Genomic DNA, 25,209 nt, shown 5'->3' with positions numbered 1-25,209 from the left:
TACTACCATGCCTTTACTAAGCCAACCCCCAATATCTGCTATCCACCAGACCTCACTTTGGATTCAGTTCACTTTGTTACATAACAATTCATAACCCTACAACATATTCTCAATACAATTGTCTTGATATAAGTTCACATTCATACTGTACATTTTAATATAATAAATGGATTTCTAACACTTTCACTACAACATTTTATCCACAAGGTCTCTACATTCTCTCCATTCCCTTCATAAACATCTTCCCTTATAATATGTTTTAGATCTGGTTGTTCTAGGTCTTATAGTTTGAGTGCGCATAATGTGACACAAACATAATGAGACATACCATACAGACACATTCTGATATATATAGTAGATACTGCTAATAGGCCTCTCTGGCTCGCAACTTTCTCCTTTACAATACAGTATATCCAAAATTCTGTAACTAGAATCATTTGTATTTCTCCCAGAACAGTGCCTGCTCATCTCCTTTTCAAATCCCTTTGCTGTCTTCCCATAAGGTTTGGATCAATAACAAGGCTCTCTATCTTTCTTTCAAGGCTCTTCACTCATCTGATCCTTGCTACATATAAACTTTGATCTCTTATGTCCCTGCTCGTCTCCTGCGCTCTGCTCATAACTGTCTCCTTTCCACCCCTTTCACCTCTACTCCTCTCTCTTGCCCTTTTACCCTTGCTGCCTTTTACCCATGGAATTACATCACTCTCAGTATATGCAGATACATATTTGCCAAACTTAAAAAATAACACGCCTTTTAAAGCATTTCTATATTCTGGATTCATGGCTACTGTGCCCACATGCAAAGTTGCTCCTACCAACCTTTGTGGCCAAGCACTACTATCTACTGCACTTATTCCCTCACCTGCTGTCTGTGTAAATCTACAAACATATCTCTCAGATTTGATGCTCTCGGGGACAGGGATTTCATTTCCTATTGTCTCATTTTGTCTTCTGCACATATTGTATTATAATTAAGTAATAATCCCTGAAGAACAGGCCAATAATGCCCTGTTCTGAGGGGATTATTACTATTATAAGCTAAATGTGGGATTTTTAAAATAAATAATAGACATGTTTGTATAGTTATATAGATTTTTTAACTTACAAAAATGGTAAATACTTTAAAGCACCTCTATATACACTTGCACTGCAGCTATCTATATCCACACACTGCCGCCCCGTGTGTACACACACACAACACACTGTAGCTCTACACACAAACAAATGCTACACACACACACACAACACAAACTGCTGCTACACACAAACTCTGTAGCTACATCCAAACTCTGCTGCTGCTGCTGCTTCACACACACACACACACACACACACACACACACACACACACACACACACACACACACACACACACACACACACACACAACAGCACCACACACACTGCAGCTCTACACACACAAGCTGCAGCTACACACAGACACAAACTCTGCAGCAGACACACACACACACAAACTATGCAGCAGACACACACACAAACTATGCAGCAGACACACAAAAATACACAAACTCTGCAGCACACACCCACAACTCTGCTGTAGACACACACAACTCTGCAGCAGACACACACACACAAACTCTGCAGCAGACACACAAAAACTCTGCAGCAGACACACACACACACTAGACAGAAACTGCAGGTACAAACAAACTCTGCAGACAGACTCTTACTTTGCAGCTACAAACACTCTCCTCCCTCCTGTATCAACTGTGTTCGTGGAGCTGTGTTCACGGGGGGAGGGGGAGGAGTCACTGTCTGGATGCTGCTTCCTGACCAATCCCCTACCCTGTCTGAGAGCTGTTCCTGCCTCCTAATCAATCCCCTGCCCTGTCTCAGAGCTGTTCTCACAAAAGGAAAAGCTGATTGGCTAGAAATAAACACTTTGCAAGCTGCCACAAATTCTGGCCATTACTGAATGAATAATGCCCGGAATTTTAACCAATCAGAGAGCAGAGATTTCAATAATGCCTGGAATTTTACAGCTTTAGCCTATAATTCCCTGTATTGTATTGTCTCTTTTTTTTTTAAGTGATCAGTACACTGTGGGTACTATATAAATAAAAATAGACATACCTACATAGATTCTGAACATAAACACGCTCATAACAAGATGGTTTAATTAAGCTTTATGTTACAAACTAGGGCTTAGTCCATACACAATTTTCACGCCAATCCCACCCTCTGCAAAATAGTGAGAGGTTTGGCTTCTTTCTTTCCACACATTCCCTCTCTCCCCCACATCTTTCATTTAATACCTTATTACCTTGTCATCAATTCTTTCCCACTCTTTCTCCTCCAGCTTTCTTGCTTTCTCCTTATATGTCAACAGGTACTCTTTCTTTCCGTTTAATTTCCGTTTAAACTTTATAGCTATCGGACTCTCAATATCTGCCACCAGACACAGATAATGTGCATTATGAGCTATATCTCACGGAGGGGCGGAGAAAACGTAAAAAAAAAATATTTAGTATGATGTTTAAAAAGTTCTTTGTTCGTCTCTTGAGACAAGTAAGGCTACGACCCCTTGCTGCACGTGCGCCTGCTGGCATGCCGGCGCGTGCAGACACTACAGCCGCATTTGGCAGTCTGTAGGGGAGAGCTAGGGGAGCGCAGGGGGTGGGGCTATGACAGGGGCACGGCCATAACGGCATATCTGCCCTGCCATTGGCTGCACGCCGCCACGTCGCTGCACGGGAAGACACAATTCTTGTCTTCCCTGCCACCATACGCGTTACAGCACTTTGCACGCCCACACACAGCCACTGGGGCCTGTAGCCCCATAGAGGGCTGTGCTGTGGTGTGTGGCGCGCACACCATAGCGCCTGCTGCCGTGACCACCGGGGATCCAGCCTATGCCTACATGCAGCTAGATTTAGTAAGACAAGTCTGTGAACTCAGTGTGTACCAACCACTAAAGATCAGCTACTTGAACTATATAAGGATGTGTTTGAGGAATTGGGAGAATTTCCTGGTTCATACATAATTTTACAGACCTTAAGATACCTCCAGTAATACATGGCTGTCAAAAAATATCCTACTCTATTACAGGTAACCAGGGCCTCCCCAGATTTCCGGGGGCACAGAACTAGAGTTTTGACCGGGTCCCTCCTCTCCCTCCTCCCACTCCCTTATCAGCGGTCTTGCAAGCCCCTCCCATTCCCATCTCCTCCCGAGCCCTCTCCTCCATTCCCCTCATGTATTTTTCTCCCCGTCTAAATCTTACCTCTTCTCTTCCTCACTCACTCTCCCCCCTCACTTCTTCACTCCCTCTTTTAAACCCTCTCTCCTCTCACTTTCCCACTCCCTTCATCTATTACCCCCCTCCCACTCAATCCTGCTCCCTCAATCCCCCCCTTCCCCACGTGGCCAAACACACACAATCCCCCCTCAATAATTATCCCAGACCAAATACGTACAAAACCCACAACCCTAAATACATAAAAAAACAGACCCCCAACTACATAATAAAAACATCCCAAATACATGCAAAACAGCCTCCCCAGTACATACGAAACAGTCCCTCCCCAAATACATACAAAACACACTTCCCCCCCAAAATACACACAAAACACACATAGCTTGGGGATGGTTTCAGGTCGCCGGGCCCTGGCTCTCCCCAGCTGTCGACCTCCCTCACTGTCCCCTGCAGGGTCTCTCTCTGATGCTGGTGCACCCCAGAAGCTGCACCCAACTGGCATCAGAGCTTTCCCCCTAAGCGGGACAGTGAGGGAGGGCTGCAATTGGATAGAACCAGGGCCCGGCTTCAACCAGAGAACCGGCAGCTGGACAAAGAAGTTGAGCCCGACCTTTGACTGGGCCCAACTCCAGCACCGGCCAGCCAGGGCCCCCGCAGTTACGAGACCCACGACACTTGTCCCAGCTCTCCCCCCCTGTCGGTGGCCCTGCAGGTAACAGGTAACAGACTAACAGATTTTTTTTTTTTTATAAATCTCTGGTAATAAGGAAAATAATTTTGACCTGTTTGTCAGACACCCAAAACTATGTACAATTAAAATGATGTAATCGTAATGTATGTCAATAGCACAAGCTAAAAAATGTGTATTTTTTGTAATTATTTTTAATTGTTGTAAATATTTGTATTACTTTATGCAGGCACTCAGGAAGAACGAGGACTAGTGCAATGGAAACATGGAGCACATGCTAACAGCGAGACATCTGAAGATCTCAGAACCTATGATTTTCCCTGTGGAATGAATTTAATTAAACGTATTAAGTGCTTTAAATATATACCAGTTTGTCCAGTTTTCAAAGGATTCAAACCCACACAATGTAAAACTAGTACAAATAACACAGTAAGTGAAACCAGAGAAAACATTTCCATGTGCACCAAAGTCTAAAATAAAATCTTAATTTGGTATTTTAGATGCTCATGTGAGAACGAATTATACAATGCCTATAATTAATTGTACAAAAGAAGAACAAATACTGTAACAATAAACCCCATAAGCCAAAAAAAGTAAAATGGTCTAAAATTTTACCAAAATTCCAGTCTGTATTTATAGTCTTTTTAAAGTGAGAAAATGTAGCTTTAAAATTTGCAGCATATGCTTGAATATGTAGGTAAACATACAGTATGTACTGATATCAAGTAGATTAATAAGATATACTAATTGATTATGATGCAAATGAATGCAAGTAGACCCTACTTTCTAGAAGGCAAAATATCATTGCTTTACATGTGGAAATATTTCACCCAAAGACGAAGAATGACTAGTCTTTGGGTGAAGTATTTCCATATCTATTTTTATGACCCAGGCACTAGTTTTCCTCCTTTTTACATTGCTGAGATGTGCCTTCTGTATATGTCTACATTGCTTTATATGTAATGTTTGCTGTGATGTAGAATTATATTTTAAAAATTCCTGTTTCTGAGATTTTTTTCATTCAGATACAAACATTTATTAGCATTTGATTTTCTTATTCCATTTCTCATCACAAATTTAGATTTAACAATCTCAATCATTTTTTGCAGCTCTATAAAATTTCTACTTTTTTCTGTATCATCTCCTGAACCTTTTATCTACTTTTCTTCGTTACTTTTTGATCACTCTCCAAATGTCTTTTACACTGTAATATACCATTGTATGGTTTTATCAGGGGTGTTGAAACTCTCGGAGGTAACATAAAAATAAACATATGTTACCCGCACTCAAAAATGAAAAATAGACGCAAAGACGTGCTGGCCAAAAGAATGGTATTTTAATTCTGAATAAAGGAAAAACATATATAGAGGTAGTAGAGTCTCATAAATAGGAAAAATGGAACACTGTATAGCTATATATTACCCTCCTGGTAAACAATCTGAAGGCAATAAGCCTCATAGATGGTAAAAAAAAAATCAGTATAGGGGGGCAAATATTACAAAAACACTAGATGATAATATAGCGTCAGTAGGTATGAAGCCAAACAGATGAAAAAGCAGTATAAGGGGGGGCAACATTTCAGGATAGAGTCTCTTTCTTATGATCCATTCCCATGTAAAATAAAAAAAACTCAGTACTTCCCTTAAATTGGATTAAACCATCTCATGTCCAACAAGTCAAATCATGGCAGCTAGCCCCTCAATTGGTGTCTGGATAACGTTCTTCAGTGTTAGTGTTTTTGTAATATGTGCCCCATTATATTAATTGTTTTTTTACCTTCTAGCAGGCTTATTACCTTCAGATGTTTTAACTCCCCCTAGCTATATAGTGTTCCATTCTTCCTTTTTTAGCGACTTGTGAGTGTTTAGGAAATTAACTTTGATTATTTGGGCAATAGACACTATCCTGATATTCCATTCTTATTCCTATGTACCACATTGTATATATAGCTATAAAAACTGAGCTCCTCTTACTTCTTCCCAAACCTGGCCCTATTTCCTCTTTCCACATTACTGTTGGAAGTACTATCATTCACCCAGTAGCCCAAGCACGCTGCCTAGGGGTCACACTCGACTCCTCTCACATTCTCTTCCCACATTCAAAAGGATATCAAAATACCTGTCATTTTTTTCCTCCGCAATATTACCAAGATACACACTTTTCTCTGTTGCTCGACTGCAAAAACTCTGACTCAGACCCTCATTCTCTCCCATCTCAACTACTGTAACCTCCTGCTGTCTGGCCTTCCTGCCTCCTACCTTTTCCCACTACAATCTATCCTAAATGCTGCTGCCAGAATCACTCTTTCCAAAATCTGTCTCAGCGTCTCCCCTGCCGAAATCCCTCTCCTGGCTTCCTATCAAATCCTGTATCACACACTCAATTCTCCTCCTCACTTTTAAATCTTTACACTCTTCTGCTCCTCCTTACATCTCAGTCCTAATTTCTCGCTATACACAATCCCGACTCTTGCGTTCTGCTCAAGGATGTCTTCTCTCTACCTCTTTTGTTTCTAAAGCCCTCTCCTGCCTTAAACGTTTCTCACTGACTTCCCCCCACCTCTGGAATGCCCTTCCCCTCAATATCCGACTAGCACCCTCTCTATCAACCTTTAAGACCCACCTTAAAACACACTTGCTTAAGGACGCATATGAGAAGCTCCATGGCTGATAATTAACACCTCATACATTAACCTTGGACCCTTGAAGATGCACTTACCAGAACGCCCTCCTACTGTCTCTGCATGTTCTTCCTACCAACAAATTAGATTGCAAGCTCTTCGGAGCAGGGACTCCTTTTCCTAAATGTTACTTTTATGTCTGAAGCACTTCTCCCCTTTATGTGTTATTTATATTATTTATATAATTGTCAAATATATTACTGCTGTGAAGCACTACTGTATGTTCATTAATGGCGCTATATAAATAAAGACATACATACATACAATACAAATGAGTGAACCGCAACATACATTTTGACTTTATACTCACTGGCAGAACCAAACAAGCACTGGAACTTTCCCCTCTAATAGAGGGGGTAAACAAACAGAGTACACAATAGATGGACACAATAAAGTTCCATGACATCGGGGCAGTAGTCGAACAAACAAATACACTGTTACCTGGCTAATCTGTGGACATATGCTTGCCAAACACTAAACGCAGCACAAGATACAATCAGGCCCAGTTTCTGTCCTCTGTAGATGGTACTAAACGAACATAAGGGACACACAATACACTTCATATTTCTTCCACTAGGAAGGAGTGGGTAGATAAACAGAGGTTACCGCGATAAGGGCAGCAATAAACTTATTTATGTTCTGCCAACTATATCTATTAGCCATTGCAAAACTGCACTATGACTAACATGCAAACTTCCAACACCTTCTAACCTCTCCATGCCCAGCACTGGGACATACATATAGATCAATCTGTGTTGTATACACCAACACCACATTAAGATTATATATGTATACATACTTGTGATATCCTCACATTAATGTGTATGATATCTCCACCATTCTCCTCCCTAGACTACCACATAATTCCAGTGTACAAGAACACGTAAACTTTTATTAATCTTTGTGACAATTACATACTACCGGTATATTTGTTTCAAACTGGGTCACAAGAAGTTCTTCTGATCTCACAGGAGTGTCCTGCTACATTATCAGGACAATATACACAATCACAGAACACTTTAGCATGCGTTATGCATTACCACACTAAGTGCCCTATTTTAATAGTATGCTCAAAATTATAAGTTTAAAATCATTATCTCTTACTGTGGTGCACCAACTAGGGATTGCTTTTTCTTAATACCCCTGTGTACTTTTTTCTGTACCAATCATCTCCCAGGTAGCACACAGTATCTATTTGGGTTAGAGCGAGGTACTTCTCTATCCAGTTAATTTCTGCATAAAAATTTGAATGCATAAATACACTTCTATCTTGATTTACATGCCTATATTTCTCTCTGCTGCTCTTGCCCTTCTAACCCCAGATGCCGGCTAAAGTGCCAGTCACATGCTCCGTTCATGCACTCGCTGCTCAGAACGCCTCTGTAGGAAAGCTCATCCTCTCCCCGAATTACTTTTCTACAAATTTATTCTATCCGGTTTCAATTCTGCCCTCGTCCAGGCTAGACAAACCTACTGTTCGTCACTAATCAACACTCACAAGTCTAACTGACGCCAACGCTTCTCTGTCTTTGACGCTCTACTCAGAACACCATCTGTTACCTATTTTTCTTTCTCAATTTCACATCAGGACTTTGCCGACTATTTCAAGACAAAAGTGAATTCTATTTGGCAAGGCATCTTCTCTGTAACCTCCTCACATTCCACACCTCTTCCTAACTCTCCTCCTGCCTTCCTTGACTATTTTTTCACTAGCAGAGAATGAGTCGCAACTGATTTCTTCTTCCCCCTCTACCACTTGCCTTCTTTACCCATCTCCTCAAACCTCTTGCTCCAACTATAATCCCTACACCTTCACATATTTTAAACTCTACCCTGCTACCTTTCATACCTCCTTCAAGCAAGCAACAATTACACCCTTACTCAAAAACTGCAAGTTGGCCATACCTGTCTCTCAGACTATCACCCTGTTTCTCTCCTGCTTTTTGCCTCTGAACTCCTTGTATTCTTTCGCTTGCTCTATTTTCTCACCTATTCTCTCCTAGATCCCCTACAAGGTGGTCTCCACTGCTCATTCCACTGAAACAGCCTGCACTAAAATAACTAATGACCTCCATGCTGTCAAAGACAAAGGCCATTATACTCTTCTCATACTATTAGACCTCTGCAGCCTTTGATATTGTGGGCCACCCTCTTCTTCACCGTCTCAATACCCTTGGTATCCATAACAGAGCTCTATCCTGGATTTCCTCTTACCTGTCCCACCGTTCTTTTAGTGTCTCATTTGCCAACACCACCTCCTCTGTTGATCGCTCGGTGGGTGTTCTGTGGACCTCTTCTCTTTTCACACCCTCTTTCTAGATAACCTTATCACATCTCATGGGTTCAAATATCAACTCTATGCAGATGACACAAATTTACCTTTCAAAACATAACCTTACAACTGCTGTACAGACCAAGGTCTCTGAATGGCTCTCTGCTTTTTTAGGTCTCTCCCTCATATCTGGGGGGAGGGAAGATATGATGATGATGATGATGATGATGATGGGTGATGGGGGAGATATAGGAGGATGTTGATGATGAGGGGTGCTGGGGGAGATGAGGATGATGATGATGATGGGTGCTGGGGGAGATATGAGGATGATGATGAGGGATGCTGGAAGAGATATATAAGAATGTTGATGATGAGTGGTGCTGGGGGAGATATGATAAAGATATCATATGATGAAGATATGATGAAGATGATTATTTTAATCGTGCGGCCCAAATCTGTTTTCCTTGGATCAGTTCGGCCCTTCTCACTTTACAAGTTGTGCAGGCCTGGTCTAGTCTATCCTGTCTGTATACACATGAGTCAGTGCAAAGATTCAGTCTTGCACACCAAGTGTAATATAATATAAGCAAAATACTCGCGTTCTTGAGGTACCGGTGCACCTTGGTTCAGAGAAAAAACGGTCTGGTGAGATCCTGAGTATACAGAAGTGAATAGGAGATCCAGGGCACTATGTATTTTTTAAAAGAAATGTATTCTTACAGTGGCACACACGATGTTTCGAACTGCACAGAGTTCTTGAGTCACTTGAAAAAGAACTCAGTTCTGTGCAGTTCGAAACGTTGTGTGTGCCACTGAAAGAATAAATGTATTTTCAAACATCCGTAGTGCCCTGGATCGCATATTCACTTCGGTATACACATGAAGCAATTACTGCTCCCACCCACTAGTATAATAGCAATAATAGAAACATACAGTAAGCAGAACTCATTATTGTAGAAATCTGGATCAGTCCTTGGAGGTCCAATGATGTGCAGCCATGTAGGTAAGGCAGCGAGATGAATGGAGAAAAATGGAGCACTATCCACGATGATAAAACTGATCCAGAGGGGGCTCACTCATAAAAAAAGAACAGACTTTATTGGATCATACAAAGGACCCCTAAAGAGGCAGCGAAACAACGCATTTCCTTATGGTGTAGGGTTGTAGTAAAAATCGGCATATTAGACCAATTAGATTGTAAGCTCTTCAGAGCAGGGACTCCTCTTCCTAAATGTAATTTTTTATGTCTGAAGCACTTATTCCCATGTTCTGCTTTTTGTATTATTTGTTATTTATATGATTGTCACGTATATTACTACTGTAAAGCGCTATGTATATTAATGGCACTATATAAATAAAGACATACATACATACAAATCTAGCAAGCAATAACAGAGGCAGAAAGAGGAAAGGCTTCAACAACAGAAAGCTGCAGAGCACCTACCTGGACTTTTATCAATACCTTTGTAACACTATACTGTATACTGGGCGTGGTGGCACCAGCAGATGCTTCTTTTTGGATTTATATCTGTTCACCTGAAACTTGTATACCTGTCCAGCCCAGAGGGAAGGCTGTAATCCCCCACAGGTGTGCACTGCCATCATTGGACTTGAAGAAAACTTAAATAACACAAAAAAAATAATGTATAATTGATATTTTCAATACTGTGATGGTAAATAGAGGGCACAATTTACTTGCAGTAAAAGTGACATTTATTTAGCCAAACTAATCTGATGTTTCGGCAACCGATGGTGATTACCTTCATAAAGGCTGTCGTCTTCAGTCTTACGAAGGTTCCAGCAGGATAACCCTTGGGAGGAGTTATTATTGGCATTTATAACACTTTGAAAAATGTATAAAGTTTTCAAAAAACGGTATGTAGTACAGTAAAACACAGTACATACAGTAAAACACGTTGGCATTTCTGTAAAAAGGACTCAATTTGTTAATGAATAAAAGAAAGTAATGACCACACAATTTCTTCTAGTATTTATTTTTTTAAATATTTTTGAAAAAATATATATATATTTTTTTTTTATTTTTTTACAATATTTCCAACTTAAATGCTATTCACATTGAACACGCAAGGCAGATTAACTGACCTACATATAAAGTTAAAGAAGCCAAAATTGTTCTAGCACTATTAAAAAGGGAAATTAAGTTGTGCTGTAGACCATTGTGTAGTGATAAATGAAACAATGCAAGTGAAATGCACCACTCAAATTACGAATACTAAAGATATTTAGATTAAATTACCGATGTCACAATTTTTACGACAAAATTTACATAGATATCACTATGTATTGAAGAACATAAAATAAATTGGGGCCAAAATCACATTAAATAGATAAATGTATATTATGAGAACACCTACATTTCTACAAATAGTAGATTGTAACCAGATGTTTGTCTCTTAGCATTTTTCATTGGCCAACAATAACATTTCCTATATGCCCAAATGTATTCATAATATTCGTAGGCATAATCTTAATTCAGAAATTTTAACAAAAATGATTTGCAGTATTGCAGAATGACGAGATGTCCTTGCTTAACATTTTAAGGCATTAAACTAGTGGAAATTCAAGACAATAAATGCTATTTTATCCAGTTTAAATTCAGACCAGTCGTAAATATAAGCCACCTTTACAAGACATGGTCTTTTTACTGTAAATATAACTTGACTGGTGCTTCTCACCTTACAGTCTCAATGAAAATTAATGCAAGGTTCAACTGTATAGTGTTTAAAAATATGTTTAAAAGTCTTTTACTTAATAACAGTCTAAGCACTTTATTAAGCATGCAAGACTAACAAAACTTTGGCAATGCATAAGTGTAACACAGTGACAAGAAGAGAGAGCTTGTACAATTAATCTTCTAATACTGGCTTCACAGTGTGGAAATTGTGCTACATCCAGCAAGACAGGGACCCAGATTACTCGGATGTTTAGTACTTCACACCAGGAACAAATTCCTTTGCATTTGGATTCAGATTACTCTTGACCTGAAAAAAAAAAAAAACACAAACATGAATATAGCTACATAAATATTTCTAATTGTTAGTAGTCCCTATTTTGCAGTGCTTCATTAAACTCATTTGCTTCTCACTCTCCCAAATATTTTTTGATTTCATCAGTAAATTATCCTCCGTTCCGTAGTTTGGGCTGAGAATTGTCCACATGAGAATGTCTGTGGTATAGAAATAGGTTACACACATTGCCACTGACTCCATAAATGTACATAGCTTACACAAACGGCAGACTTCTTGAATCAGCCTCTGAATACATGTCAGATGAGCCACATTGAGAGATTTGAAGTAAGAAAATATTTGGTTTCTCTGAGCATTTGACACCCTCCTAATGAAAACAGACCATCTTATTTAAAGCTGCAGTTCAGTCAATATCCTGCATGTGTGTTTTTTTAATAAATCAGTTCTGTAGTAAGAAAAAATACTTTTAGCATTTTCTGTTTTTAAAAAAACAACTTTTAAAGACCAAATTTCTTGTATTCTATTTGAACAGCCATTTGCTAAGGCACTGCCCCTTCATGTCCTGTCACAAGCCCTGGCACATCCCTTTGTCAGCCCTGCCCTCCCTCTAGCACAGGTCAATGCAGGATTGCTCATGAATATTCATGAGCTTCCACTGACAGACAAGCAGAATATAAACAGATCCCTTCACTACTGTAATTATGTCACCAAATTTCGACCTATCAATACATGGAGAACAAATTGACCTGCAACTATACAGTTCTTTAGGTAATTAGAGATTGCACACATAAAACTATTGAAGTAAAAAAATAAATTAAAAAAAAAAAAAAAAAAAGACTGAACTGCAGCTTCAAGGTGTGAAATGCAGGTTTACACATTCACTTTATTTGGGAGGCAGGCCACTTTTTTTTTGTCTGCCCATCTCCTTTTGCTGCCCTCTGCCAGGGGAATGCACCAATGGCCCTTATTAGAGCAATGCCACTTTCCATGATGTTGTGGCTTTGTCACAAATCAATTTAAGATTGTATTTTACAGAAAAGTGTGCAATTACAACACTGATACAATGCACACAATTTTACATGAAATATTCTTACAGTAAACGGACCAATTCCTCAAACGTCTATATATATATATATATATATATATATATATATATATATATATATACATACACGGTGGTCAAAGTGTATTAGGGTGATGGAGTATCACTACGTTGACAGACTAATAGTTCCACTTTCTACTTAAAGTGGAGCTCCCACTTGCCATTTATTTATATAAATTCAGCACTTTTATCCCTTTAAGGAAACGTAATTATCTAAGCTGCTAAATCGATTCATTCTCTCGTCATAGGGTAGTAGGGTTTTGAAGGTACTGCTCCTTTAAATAAAGTTATTTTAAAATATGTTTTGCTTTCTAAGAATACATTGTGTAAATCTTTCAAACATTATTTTTTTGCTTTGACCGTATCATGGCTTTCTTAAAACACACACACACACACACACACACACACACACACACACACACACGAAAAATAAATTTGGTAACAACCGACGTATGTACTGTATATCATCAGTCAAGCCTTTTCGATTAACTGCTTATGATGGCTTCCCCAATGATTTTTCAGGTACTGCGGTTGCAAGCCTCTTCTCCATATTGCTTAAACACATTTTCTGAATTCATCCTCACATCTTACTTTTGGTCGTCATCTTGGAATCCAGTAGCACACTATGTCTGTCCAACAACTGTCATTTCTTCTTGCAATATGTCAAGCCCACTGCCATTTATATTTCTTCATCCTTGTGTTGTCAGAGACTCGTTTCTCTCTAAACCATCCATTCTTTTTCCTGTAATTTCGAGTAATAGCCAGCATACCTCTCTCCATGTTGCTTTAAATAGTGTGAAGCTTCTGACTGGTCTTCACATTAAGGATCCAATTTTTCCATCCATGTGTGAGCACAGGTAGGATACACTGGTCAAACACTTTCCTTTTATGGCACAGTGAAAGGTTCCCTTGCAAGATGGTCTTGTTGCTTCCAAATATGTTCAATCCCTTTTCCATGCTTTTATTGATTTAATTCGGAAGATTTCCATCTACTGATACTTGCTGGCCAAGTTAGACAGTCTTCAACTTCTTCTAGTTCTCTTCATTTCGACCTTTGTAGAGTTGTCACATTTGTTGATCAAACTAATCTTGCTGAGATTCAGAGGCCCACCTTCTTACTTTCTTCGGTGAGTTCTCTCATTTGTTGCTGGAGGTCTTCTGGACTTGTGGGAAAAATAACAATCATCTGCAAATCTTAGGTATTCACCATTGATTTTGATTCTTATTTATTTCTAATTTAATGTCCTGAACAATTCGAGAGTTGATGTGAAAGGCTTTGGTGACATGGAGTCTCCCTTTCACACTCACTTGCTGATCCTCATCTTTCTTGTATCTCCATGTAAACGAATGATTGATGTGGCATGCTCATCAATGTTCCATATAATATCAATGTACACTTTAACACTTTGTCTACTTAATGGCTTTAAAACTGCTTAAGTGTAGATAGAATAAAATGCTTTTTTGTAATTTACAAATTGTAAGCAGAGTGGTAGATCTGAATCATTGCTTCTCCAGATCTGGTCCATTGTGTTATATTCACTGCAAAATCCTGCTTGTTCTTTAGGCTGGGCAAAGTCCTTTCTTGAGGATGAGGACAACTATGGCATTGCTCCATTGTTCATAGAATTTTCCTGTTAAAGCATCATGCACTGTAGAGAGTTTTCCAAGAACTTCCCCAACTTCTTAAAATATTCAGCTGTAATACCATCTTCCCTGGGAGCCCTCCCATGCATTAAATATTGCATTTGCCACTACTTCTGGGAGAACGCGTAGTACTTCATTGGTGGTTACTTCTCTGCTGGATTATGCAGTATTGTGTGTTCTCAGACAAATTCATGTAGAAATCCTCAACCACTCTTTATAAGAAGTGAAAAAAGCCTTTATTCTTTTTAATGTATGTATTGTCTTGTTTGAGTGCGATTTGCTTCTTCCCATTCAGTCGCTGCTTGGTCTTCTTTAAGCTTTTAGCTTCGATGTCACTGTATAATGTTCTTACATTTATACGCTTGCGGATCGTGTTGTGGAGACAATTATCTAGAGAAACAGGAACCAGCCCAGTATGTAGGTGAAAAAATAGGTAGTTTGCCGCCAATGGGACCGAAATGTCAACCTTTAAATAAAACCTAAAGGTTGTATAGATCGTAGAGACCGCCACTCCAGGAAAAAAAAGGGAAAAACTCACCAGCAAGGAAAATTTAAACCAATTTATTGGTTTACAATTTACACTACATAAAAAACATGGACAAAACAGAAAGACGTTTCTCGCCCCCTATGGCGCTTTCTCAAGGAGTTCATCATTTAAATAAAACCGCCTATTTTTGTGTGTGCTGGTTCCTGTTTCTCTACATACAGTCATACCCATATTTCCCAATAGGCCAGAAGATTTCATAACGCTGGTGTTCCGTCTCCACCCTTCTCCTCCAGCTTCGCGGGGTCATACGACATGACGTCAAAAAAGCGAGTGCCTAAGGACGCAACATTTGTAAAACTGGTCCTGCATACAGAACATTGTTGATATCCATGCACCACGCTTTTTATAGAGTTTAGGAATGCTGACTGCGTTTCAAGTATAAATAAATAAATATACACACACACTAAGAAAATATACTGTATACAGCGAGTCCAAAAGGCAATAATAAATTGAAAAAAGGTCAAAATACCACAAGATCATCCATCGAAGAACTTTCACCAATTACAAGATCAGTAAACTGATCTTGAATTTGGTCCATCGTTTGTGGGAGATCTCGTGCAGGAATAAACCACTCATGTTCCTCCTCCTCTTCCAGCATCTCTTGAAAACAGCGCTCAATAAATTCTTCTTCCCATAATTCTTCCTCAATCTACAAACGTAAAAAGATGGTAAGATTTATATTTTCCACATATATTTTTAAATATATATTTTAAAGTACAAAATAGAATCACTTGAAACTCACTAAATGATCAATTATGTACATGTTAAATGTAAATGTCACTGTCCTTAGAACATTTATAAAACGTTTCGAATACATGGTCTTAAGATATTTTTTAAAAATCATCCTGCTTCCCCTGAGACTTACCAGATGCAGTTGTTTCTAAGAAGGGGGCTCCATTCTTTTTTCACTCGGCTACTGTCTGTAGGTGATGCTCGTCACCCACTACAATCCCTGACTGATACGATTCACTTTCTTAGCACAATTTCCTCTCGGAATGTGAATAGTGAGCGGTTAGTTCTTAGTGATTTCAACCTCATTTGCCTTGACACTAAAAACAACAAAATCTGGACACAATTTAAATCACTGAATTTTACCAACTATTTTCCCAACCCACACGGGTAAAATCAAAAATCTTGCAACCATTCCTTGCAAGATTTGATCTGATCCTCCTCGTTCCAACAGAATCCAATCCTCTTGTACCCTACATGACATTTTCAGTGACCCTGCAATAATGTATTGAACAAGGAAAAGCAAACTACACAAATCATGCTCTAAAATTCTACTCGCATCAACATTTAGAAACTTGAACCCACAACAATTTCTGGCTTATTTTACCAACTGCCTATTGTACAGAATTAACTTGATACCTAACCTCAATTCTGCGCTTGATTGTGATACCAATGCCCAACTACCCAGAATGAGAGTAGGGGAAAGGGGGCACAGAAGGATTAATGCTGCAGGGTTCCATGCTTTTGAATACGACCCCGCAGTATTAAACCTTTGCTTGATGGGCCATCCGGCAGGGAGAGACTACCGCTGCTCACGTTTCAGATGAGTAGTGCAGTGGTGTCCGGTCCCTGTCTGCAGCCACAGCCTGCCGTATAAATCAGTCTTCACTGCTTGCTGAAGGTGAGATACAGGATGTATTTCCCTCCCCCTTGATCATGTAGATGCACTTATATGGGTTCTACCTCATGATGGGGAGGCTATATGGCCATATTTGTTTATCTGCATCAAGGAGGCTGGACAGTGTTTCCTGTCAAGCCCCCTTGAATCAGATGACCAAATATGGCCATATAGCATCCCCCTCATGATGTAGTTGCCCTTATATGGGGCTCTACATCATCCAGGAGGTGGGAAATGTAGCCTGTCTCACCTTCAGCGAGCGTGGGAGACTGGCAGCTGCAGACAGGGACCGGACACAGCTCATCTGAAAGGGGAGTAGCGGTATTTTGCTCTCCCTGCAAAAGGATTAATGCTGTGGGGTCTCATTCAGAAGCATGGAACCCCACAGCATTAATCCTTCTGGGCAGCTTCCTTTCCCTCGGGGCCACAAAATCTGTAGCTGCAATGCAGTCACACTAGCAGAGTAAAAAACAATTGCGGCAACGAGGACAGCAGATCTGGGTACATCTGTAACTGACACTACCAAGGATATTAAGAACTACAGATGCCTGCAGAATACATGCAGACAAACAAGACTAGCAAAAGCCCATTATTACGTTGACAATATTTATCAATACACACAAAATCCAGCAAACATATGGAAGGTCATCAATAATATATTTCAGCCTTGTAGCTATCAACAACCATAACATCAAAAAGGATTATACTACTCTGACAAATCACAGACATTGCAAACACATTCAATGAATACTTTGTGGGGTGTGCTACTTTCCTATCAAGGCCAAACCTAACTACAATCAAGAAGCTCAATCTGTGAGCACCATCCCCTCCTGACCGTGCTTACAAATTTGTCCCAGTATCGGAGGAGGTGTTTACACAGGTACTCCTAGCATTAAAACTAAACAGCCAATGTGGACATGACCTAGTGCAATAAACGTTTCTACGACTTGGTGTCCCAGTGCATTGCCATACCGCTCATCTCCCTAACCAACTATTTTGTCTACAGGCCATATCACACAAACCTGGAAAACTGCTCCAGTTGTCAGGGTCCTCAAAAGTAGGGACAAAAACATTGTCTCCAACTACAGACCAATCTCTCTTCTCCCAATACTAGCCAAAGTCATGGAAAAGTGTCTCCACTCCCAATTAAGCTACTACTAAGACAAGACAAATTTCCTTAGCCAACTCCAATCCAGCTTTCATGTCACCCAAACCACTCCACCATAGGAAGAGGAAATCAGACACTTAGGAGCTAGAGGCTCTCTCGTGGTGATGAAAAAGCAAAAGATCTTGCTAGCATCACAAAAGGAAATCTATAGTCATTTTTATTGGAGACTAGCTGATATATCCGGCGTTGCCCGGGATGATAATCCCCAATTGTGTGGTGTAAATGTTGTATAATAATGTTGAAAAGAAGTGTTGAATAAAATGTCAATATGATGTAATAGTTTGAAAAAGGTTGTTTGTAAACAAACCCGGACATTGGCACTGACGGTGTATGGGAGGGAGGGGGGGGGGGGTGGTGGGGGTCACGTGTGACTCCGCAGGGGTTACAGTGTTTGTAAATGGTGTCATGTAGCAGTACAGCAGTTTTAAAAAAAAAAGAATAAATTGCAGAGATATTACAATATGCATTGTGAGCACCATATTCTTTATTCCAAAAGACATGAAATACTTGTACTAGAGGGGTGGGGAATGGCAGGGTCGGCTGAGACGCTGCACCGGACGGTGTATCGGGGGATGGCACGTGGCACCGGACGGTGTACGTGAGGGGGAGTGGCGGGGGGGGTCACGCATGCCACGAGGGGATGCCACATGCCACAAAATGTGAGTACTCTGCAGGGGCGAGGGGCGTGCGGGATGGGGGGGAACGAGGCACCGGACGGTGTGCGAGAGGGGGAGGTGGCGGGGGACGGCTGACACACTGGACCGGTGGACAGGACCCGGACGTTGGCACCGACTGTGTATGGGATGGGAGGAGGGGTGGCGGGGGGGTCACTCGGCACTGGACGGTGTGCGGGACACACTGGACCAGACGGTGTATGGGGGGATGACACGTTGCACAAAATGTCAGTACTCTGCAGGGGTGAGAGGGGGGGTGAGGGTGAGGCGTGCGGGGGGCACACGGCAGCGGATGGTACCTGAGGTGGTGTGCTGTCCGCAGGGGTGATAGTCAGAAGTGAGAGCAACATTTTCTGTCCCAAAATCTCCTTGCGAAGCTGTCTGTATGCTGAGAGTGTAGTCCGCAGGGGTGAGATTATGAGGTGAGAGCAGGCGGAGAGGTGGGAAAAATGTGCTGTCAAGCGTACTCCCAAACCTCAGTGAGTGTGCTGAGAGTGTGCCAGTGGGGTAGGTCTGTCCGTGATGTCAGCAAACCCCGCAGGCCAATGAGAGCCTTGGGGGGGGGTGGGGGGGGGCGGACGGACCGATGAACCAAACAGATTTTCCAGAGGCACGCACAAACAAACTTTTCAGTTTTATATATATAGAAAAGACTCAAGATCTTTTGCCTTTGAACTCCTGAGAAAAATGAACCTTCCATGTCTGGTAGCAATGCTCTTCTGGCTCTAGTACACAAGCTTATGCCCCCTGATGTTAAAGTGTTCATGTCCATAGGGTCTTTTAAATATTGAACAGACATCCAAGGGAATTGTTGTTCTTTGTTAATCTAGCTATATAAAAAAGGTCCACTTTAGGTGGGTTATTCCATGTGGGAGAATCTTCTGCATGAAAAGAATAGATCTGTTGGAAATGTTTATCTACAACTTGCCATTCCTTCACTTTGGCATCCTTAACTGTTGCATGCACTGAAAAGGGAGGTAATTTCTGTACACATAAACATCTGGACTTGCTTTCTCATGGGCAGTTTTGTATCAATCTCCAAAATGATTAATCATCATAGATTCAATCTATTTCTGCTGGTGAAAATGTGAAATATATTTCCTTCGAATCAGCTGAGTAAGAATGTAAATTTTATACACAAAAAGAAAATAATCCAATGTTATGTACTTGGATGCATCCTAGTGTGATTTTACAAAAAGAATACAATTTTATTGAAAACCATAAACTCGCAAAATAAAAACCATTTAAAATTCTAAAGAGCGCAGATTATTATTATTAATAGTTAAGGCTAGATCCCTGGGCTAATGCCTGATTCTTATTCTCCAGGATCTATGTCATAATGCAGTAATCTACCGTGTTAGATGCCACAAAATCAATGAATGCCTAGATCAGTGTTTTTAAACCAGAGTTCCTAGGAGCCCTTGGGTTCCCCGAGAATTCCTAAAGGGTTCCCTGGAATTTGTCATTTGAAAATTGCATTAAGTACAGAAGACTTTATAATGCATCTGATCACAGAGTTGCTATTAGAGATGGTTGGAGGGTTCCTCAGAATTTAACTTGGGGGTTTCTTAACCAATAAAAAGGTTGGAAAACCCTGGCGTAGATTGATGTTTGCACTATGTAACACCACTGATTGTAGAGGTCTCTCAGATCTGACTTAAATAATAACCTCAACAATGTGACATCGGGTTCTTTTCTTTCTTTTGTGAATATACTTACGACGCCCGTGGTTGCACTCCTCCTTGATGTCTATTGTCTACTGGGATCTGAGTAGGGTTGTCAGGTGTCCAGTATTACATAGTTACACAGTAGATGAGGTTGAAAAAAACAAAAAAAAAACATGCATCCAAGTTCAACCTATGCTAAATTTAGACTACAGATACTTTATCCTATATTGATCCAGAGGAAGCCAAACAAAAACCCCCAGTAAAACATCATCTAATGACATCTCATAAGGGGAAAAATAAATACCTTCCTGACTCCAATAATTAGCAGATTATTCCATGGATCAACATCCTTCCCAGGTTTACTTATTTGGTATATCCCTGGGTACCTTTAATTTCTAAAGAGATGTCCAACCTTTTTTGAACAAATCTATTGTATCTGTGTAAGAAATCAAATTTAACAACAATAATTATATTGTAATGAATTAATCTGTTATCAAAGGCAGAATGTCATAAGTATGCAGTATAATTGTCTGAATATATATATTATATATATAAATATATATATATATAATAAAAAAATAAGATGATACCGTTCTGTGGCTAACGAAATGCTTTTATTTGTGCGAGCTTTCGAGATACACTGATCTCTTCTTCTGGCGTTGTTACAATGAATGAAGCAAAAGGTAAACTTAAAAACAGTGTCTCTTGGAATGTTATCTGTGCTGTTCCTTCCCCCGGTGTGGATGTGTTTTATGGCTAGAGGTGTTAAATGGTTACTGAAAGCAAGTGAAGAAAGAGTGTGTATGTGTATCAGTGTGAATAAAAATGAATGGAGAGCCCACAGTATATACAGTGCTTTACACAAGGTATGTGTGGAGTGGGACTGGATATAAATGGTGTGGGTGGGTGTGGAAATGTGAGAGTTAGTAGCACAACTAAAAGTGTGTGTGGATACTTAGTGGTCCCTATTGGTGTATAGGGATGGAAAAATAAGGAGTATTAGTATGTGTGAGAGACAGCTGTGTGTGCATACATATAGCACAGTATGTACAGACATGGCCTTTAGCGCTTATGGGACGAGAGTTCGCTACTGTCAGTAATGACTCATAAAATTTCGATCTCTGTTTAGGCCACTGCTAAGTGTCCCGAACAGTTGCATAAATTTGTATTCATGCAACCGTCTCTCTTTCGGGGTTTTAAGATTACCTTTGAGTATGGCAACCCTCAGATCGTTCATCTTATGGCCAGAGTCAGAGAAATGTTCGCCAACAGGACTGTCTCTTGTACCGCGTGTGATGCTGCGGCGATGCAGGTTCATTCTCTTGTTTAGCCCCTGCCCTGTCTCACCTATGTAGTAGCAGCCCCCTGGGCATTTCATGCACATGATGAGGTACACGACATTGCTGGAAGAACAGGTGAACCTTCCTCTGATTTTGTATTCCCGATTCCTGTGTGGTAATTGTATTGTGTCCGCTGTGTAGAGCATTGCGCAGGTTTTGCATCTTGGGTCCTGGCATGGTTTTGTCCCGCATTCAGTTGTACTGCTGAATAGTTTACTCCTCACCATAATATTCTTGAGATTATGGGGTTGTCTGTATCATAATAAGGGTGCTTCAGGGAAGACCTGTTGCAGTCTTGTATCTTCCTGGAGGATGGGTTGTAGTTTCCTGGCGATCTTGCGTAGGGCTCCTAGGTGTGGGTTATATGTGACCACCAAAGGTACCCTGTCGCTTGTCTCCTTCTGTATGTATTCAAGGAGATCACTTCTTGGTATTCTGGTGGCTTTGTGAATTTGCTGGTCTACAATTCTGTGGTTATATCCACGGTTTATAAAGTCTGATTGCAAGGCTTTAATCCGCTGGTCTCTGTCTGCTATGTCGGAGCATATCCGGTTGTATCGTATGGCTTGACTGTAGATGGTTGCATGTTTGGTGTGTGTCGGGTGGAAGCTGTTGTCCCTCAAATAGCTGGCTCTGTCTGTAGGTTTGCGGTATACAGAAGAGATCAGTGTATCTCGAAAGCTCGCACAAATAAAAGCATTTCGTTAGCCACAGAACGGTATCATCTATTTTTTTTTTTGATTACTGAAGCTCGGCTAACACGGTACTGATACCTCTACATGTGTGTGTATATATATATATATATATATATATATATATATATATATATATATATTCATACACACACGTTTTAAGTTATGGTGGGTGAAAAAGGCAACAAGAATCCTCCACCGTATTGCATGCAGGGTTTCCCAAACTTTTTTTTCCGTGACCCGGTTATTTTTGAACTTCTCCCTCGTGACACACTAAAAAATTTATCGCCTATACTGGCCTATAGGGCCTGCACAGACACACACACAGCCACTGATACACACACACACACACACAGCCACTGATACACACACACAGCCACTGACAGACACGCAGCCACTGACACACACACTGATACATACACACAGCCTCTGAGACACACACACGCAGCCACTGACACACACGCAGCCACACCGAGACACTGCTACACACACACACACACTGATACACACACACACTGATACAGATACACACTGATACAGATACACACACACACACAGATACACACACTCGCTCTCCCCTATACGCACACAGACACAAACAGTGAATTACAGGCAACGACGGATGTGAGTGACTGGAGAGGGGCCAGGGACACTTGGGTGGGAGAGGGGGGGCCAGGGACACTTGGGTGGGAGAGGGGGGGCCAGGGACACTTGGGTGGGAGAGGGGGGGCCAGGGGCACTTGGGTGGGAGGGAGGGGGCCAGGGGCACTTGGGTGGGAGGGAGGGTGGGAGGGGGCCAGGGGCACTTGGGTGGGTGGAAGGGGGCCAGGGGCACTTGGGTGGGAGGGAGGGGGCCAGGGGCACTTGGGTGGGTGGAAGGGGGCCAGGGGCACTTGGGTGGGTGGGAGGGGGCCAGGGGCACTTGGGTGGGTGGGAGGGGGCCAGGGGCACTTGGGTGGAAGGGGGCCAGGGGCACTTGGGTGGAAGGGGGCCAGGGGCACTTGGGTGGGAGGCAGTGACTGGGTGGGGTGACTTACCTTGCCGCCGGACGCTTTCCCCTGCTGCCCTCGATATCCCCTGCTGCCCTCGATATCCTCTGCTGCCCGGGACGGGAGGTGGGCTTGGGGGCACGGGAGGTGGGCTCGGGAGGGGGTGTCACGGGAGGTGAGCTCGGGAAGCTGGCCGCGGGGGGAAGCGGGCCGCAGTATTAGCTTGTACTTCCTCCTCCGTCCCACTTTGGGAGCCGGGGGGAGGAAGGGAGCGGGCTCTGCTTGCCCTGCGCAAGCGCGCGGGACCGCGGGGGGAATCGTCGCCATTTTTTTTAAATTGAGCAGGGGGGACGGGAGACACCGCGCGGCCAGCCTCTCTGCGACCCGGCAATTTTGGTGCCGTGGCCCAGTGCCGGGTCGCGACCCACCATTTGGGAAACGCTGGCATATAGCAAATAAAAAGATCACTTGTGAGCACATTCACATGTCTTAGGCAGGTCTGCAACCCTGCCTTTCACCATTATCACCCAGCATACAGCGCTTCCACTACAGCAAGGGATTCTGGGAAATTACATGCAAATGAGCACACAATGTGTCACCTTTTGTCTGATATATATATATATCTCACACTGATGATACCCATTAAGGTTGAAACATGTCTGTGAATGGTTTCTTTGGCTTTGCATCCGATTCCCATGCTGTGCTTTAAAGCAGTGTTAACAGCGAGCATTAGCTTATATGGGCTCCATGTAACAATGGTTTTTCAGACAAAAGGTGACACATTGTGTGCTCAGAATCCCAGAATTTCTCAGAATCCCTTGGTGCATTGGAAGCACTGTATGCTGGGGATAATGGTGAAAGGCAGGGTTGCAGACCTGCCTAAGACATGTGAATTAGTGATTATATATATATAATTAGTGATATATATATATATATATATATATATATAAAAACCATAATACTGAGTTAAGTTATGGTGAGTAAAAAAAGTGACAAAAACCCTCCACAGGAAAGCAAATATGCAAATATAACTGTATGCTCATCTGCATGTCTTAGGCAGGTCTGCAACCCCGCCTTTCCCCATAATCACCCAGCATACAGCACTTCCACTGCAGCAAGGGATAGGCGGGGTTGCAGACCTGCCTAAGACATGCAGATGAGCATACAGTTATATATATATATATTATATATATATATATTTGCATATATATATATATATATATATATATATATATATATATATATATATATATATATATATATATACTAGCTGAGAGACCCGGCGTTGCCGTGAGTTAAATTTCCCGCTAGGAGGGGGGGGGGGGGGCAGTGGACAGGAGGGGGGGGGCAGTAGACGGGAGGGAGGGGGGCAGTGGACAGGAGGGAGGGGGGCAGTGGACAGGAGGGAGGGGGGTAGTGGACATGAGGGGGGGACAGTGGACAGGAGGGGGGGGACAGTGGATAGGAGGGGGGGGGCAGTGGACAGGAGGGGGGGGACAGTGGACAGGAGGGGGGGCGACAATGGACAGGAGGGGGGGGGGACAGTGGACAGGAGGGGGGGGGACAGTGGAAAGGAGGGGGGACAGTGGACAGGAGGGGGGCGACAGTGGACAGGAGGGGGGCGACAGTGGACAGGAGGGGGGGCGACAGTGGACAGGAGGGGGGGCGACAGTGGACAGGAGGGGGGGCAGTAGACAGGAGGGGGGGCAGTGGACAGGAGGGGGGTGCAGTGGACAGGAGGGGGGGACAGGTGGACAGGAGGGGGGGGGCAGTGGACAGGAGGGGGGGGCAGTGGACAGGAGGGGGGGGGCAGTGGACAGGAGGGAGGGGGGGACAGTGGACAGGAGGGGGGGGGGGGTTGCTTAAAATATTCCGGGTCCCTCCTCTCCACTCCCCCTGTATGTTTCTCCGCTCC

The 25,209-nt window shown here is 42.1% G+C and overlaps 2 protein-coding genes across 5 annotated transcripts in view; one reads left to right on the top strand and one right to left on the bottom strand.

Annotated features, from left to right (window-relative positions):
- The window catches only part of SLC23A1 (solute carrier family 23 member 1), a 396,028-nt gene extending 391,125 nt beyond the window's left edge, over nt 1–4,903 (top strand). For all 3 annotated transcript variants that reach the window (XM_075601621.1, XM_075601620.1, XM_075601622.1), the window contains one exon: nt 4,135–4,903. In XM_075601621.1, coding sequence (XP_075457736.1) covers nt 4,135–4,379 — 245 coding nt within the window. In that variant the 3' untranslated portion in view covers nt 4,380–4,903. The remainder of the gene's footprint in view (nt 1–4,134) is intronic.
- Nucleotides 4,904–10,832: 5,929 nt separating this feature from the next.
- Nucleotides 10,833–25,209, bottom strand: part of PAIP2 (poly(A) binding protein interacting protein 2) — an 84,481-nt gene continuing 70,104 nt past the window's right edge. For both annotated transcript variants that reach the window (XM_075601625.1, XM_075601624.1), the window contains exons 3-4: nt 15,607–15,786; nt 10,833–11,859 (exon numbers count right to left, since the gene is read on the bottom strand). In XM_075601625.1, coding sequence (XP_075457740.1) covers nt 11,803–11,859; nt 15,607–15,786 — 237 coding nt within the window. In that variant the 3' untranslated portion in view covers nt 10,833–11,802. The remainder of the gene's footprint in view (nt 11,860–15,606; nt 15,787–25,209) is intronic.

Source organism: Ascaphus truei, chromosome 5, assembly GCF_040206685.1.
Source record: "Ascaphus truei isolate aAscTru1 chromosome 5, aAscTru1.hap1, whole genome shotgun sequence".
In the NCBI taxonomy this organism is placed as follows: Eukaryota; Metazoa; Chordata; class Amphibia; order Anura; family Ascaphidae; genus Ascaphus; species Ascaphus truei.
This window is presented reverse-complemented; position numbering and strand designations above follow the sequence as displayed.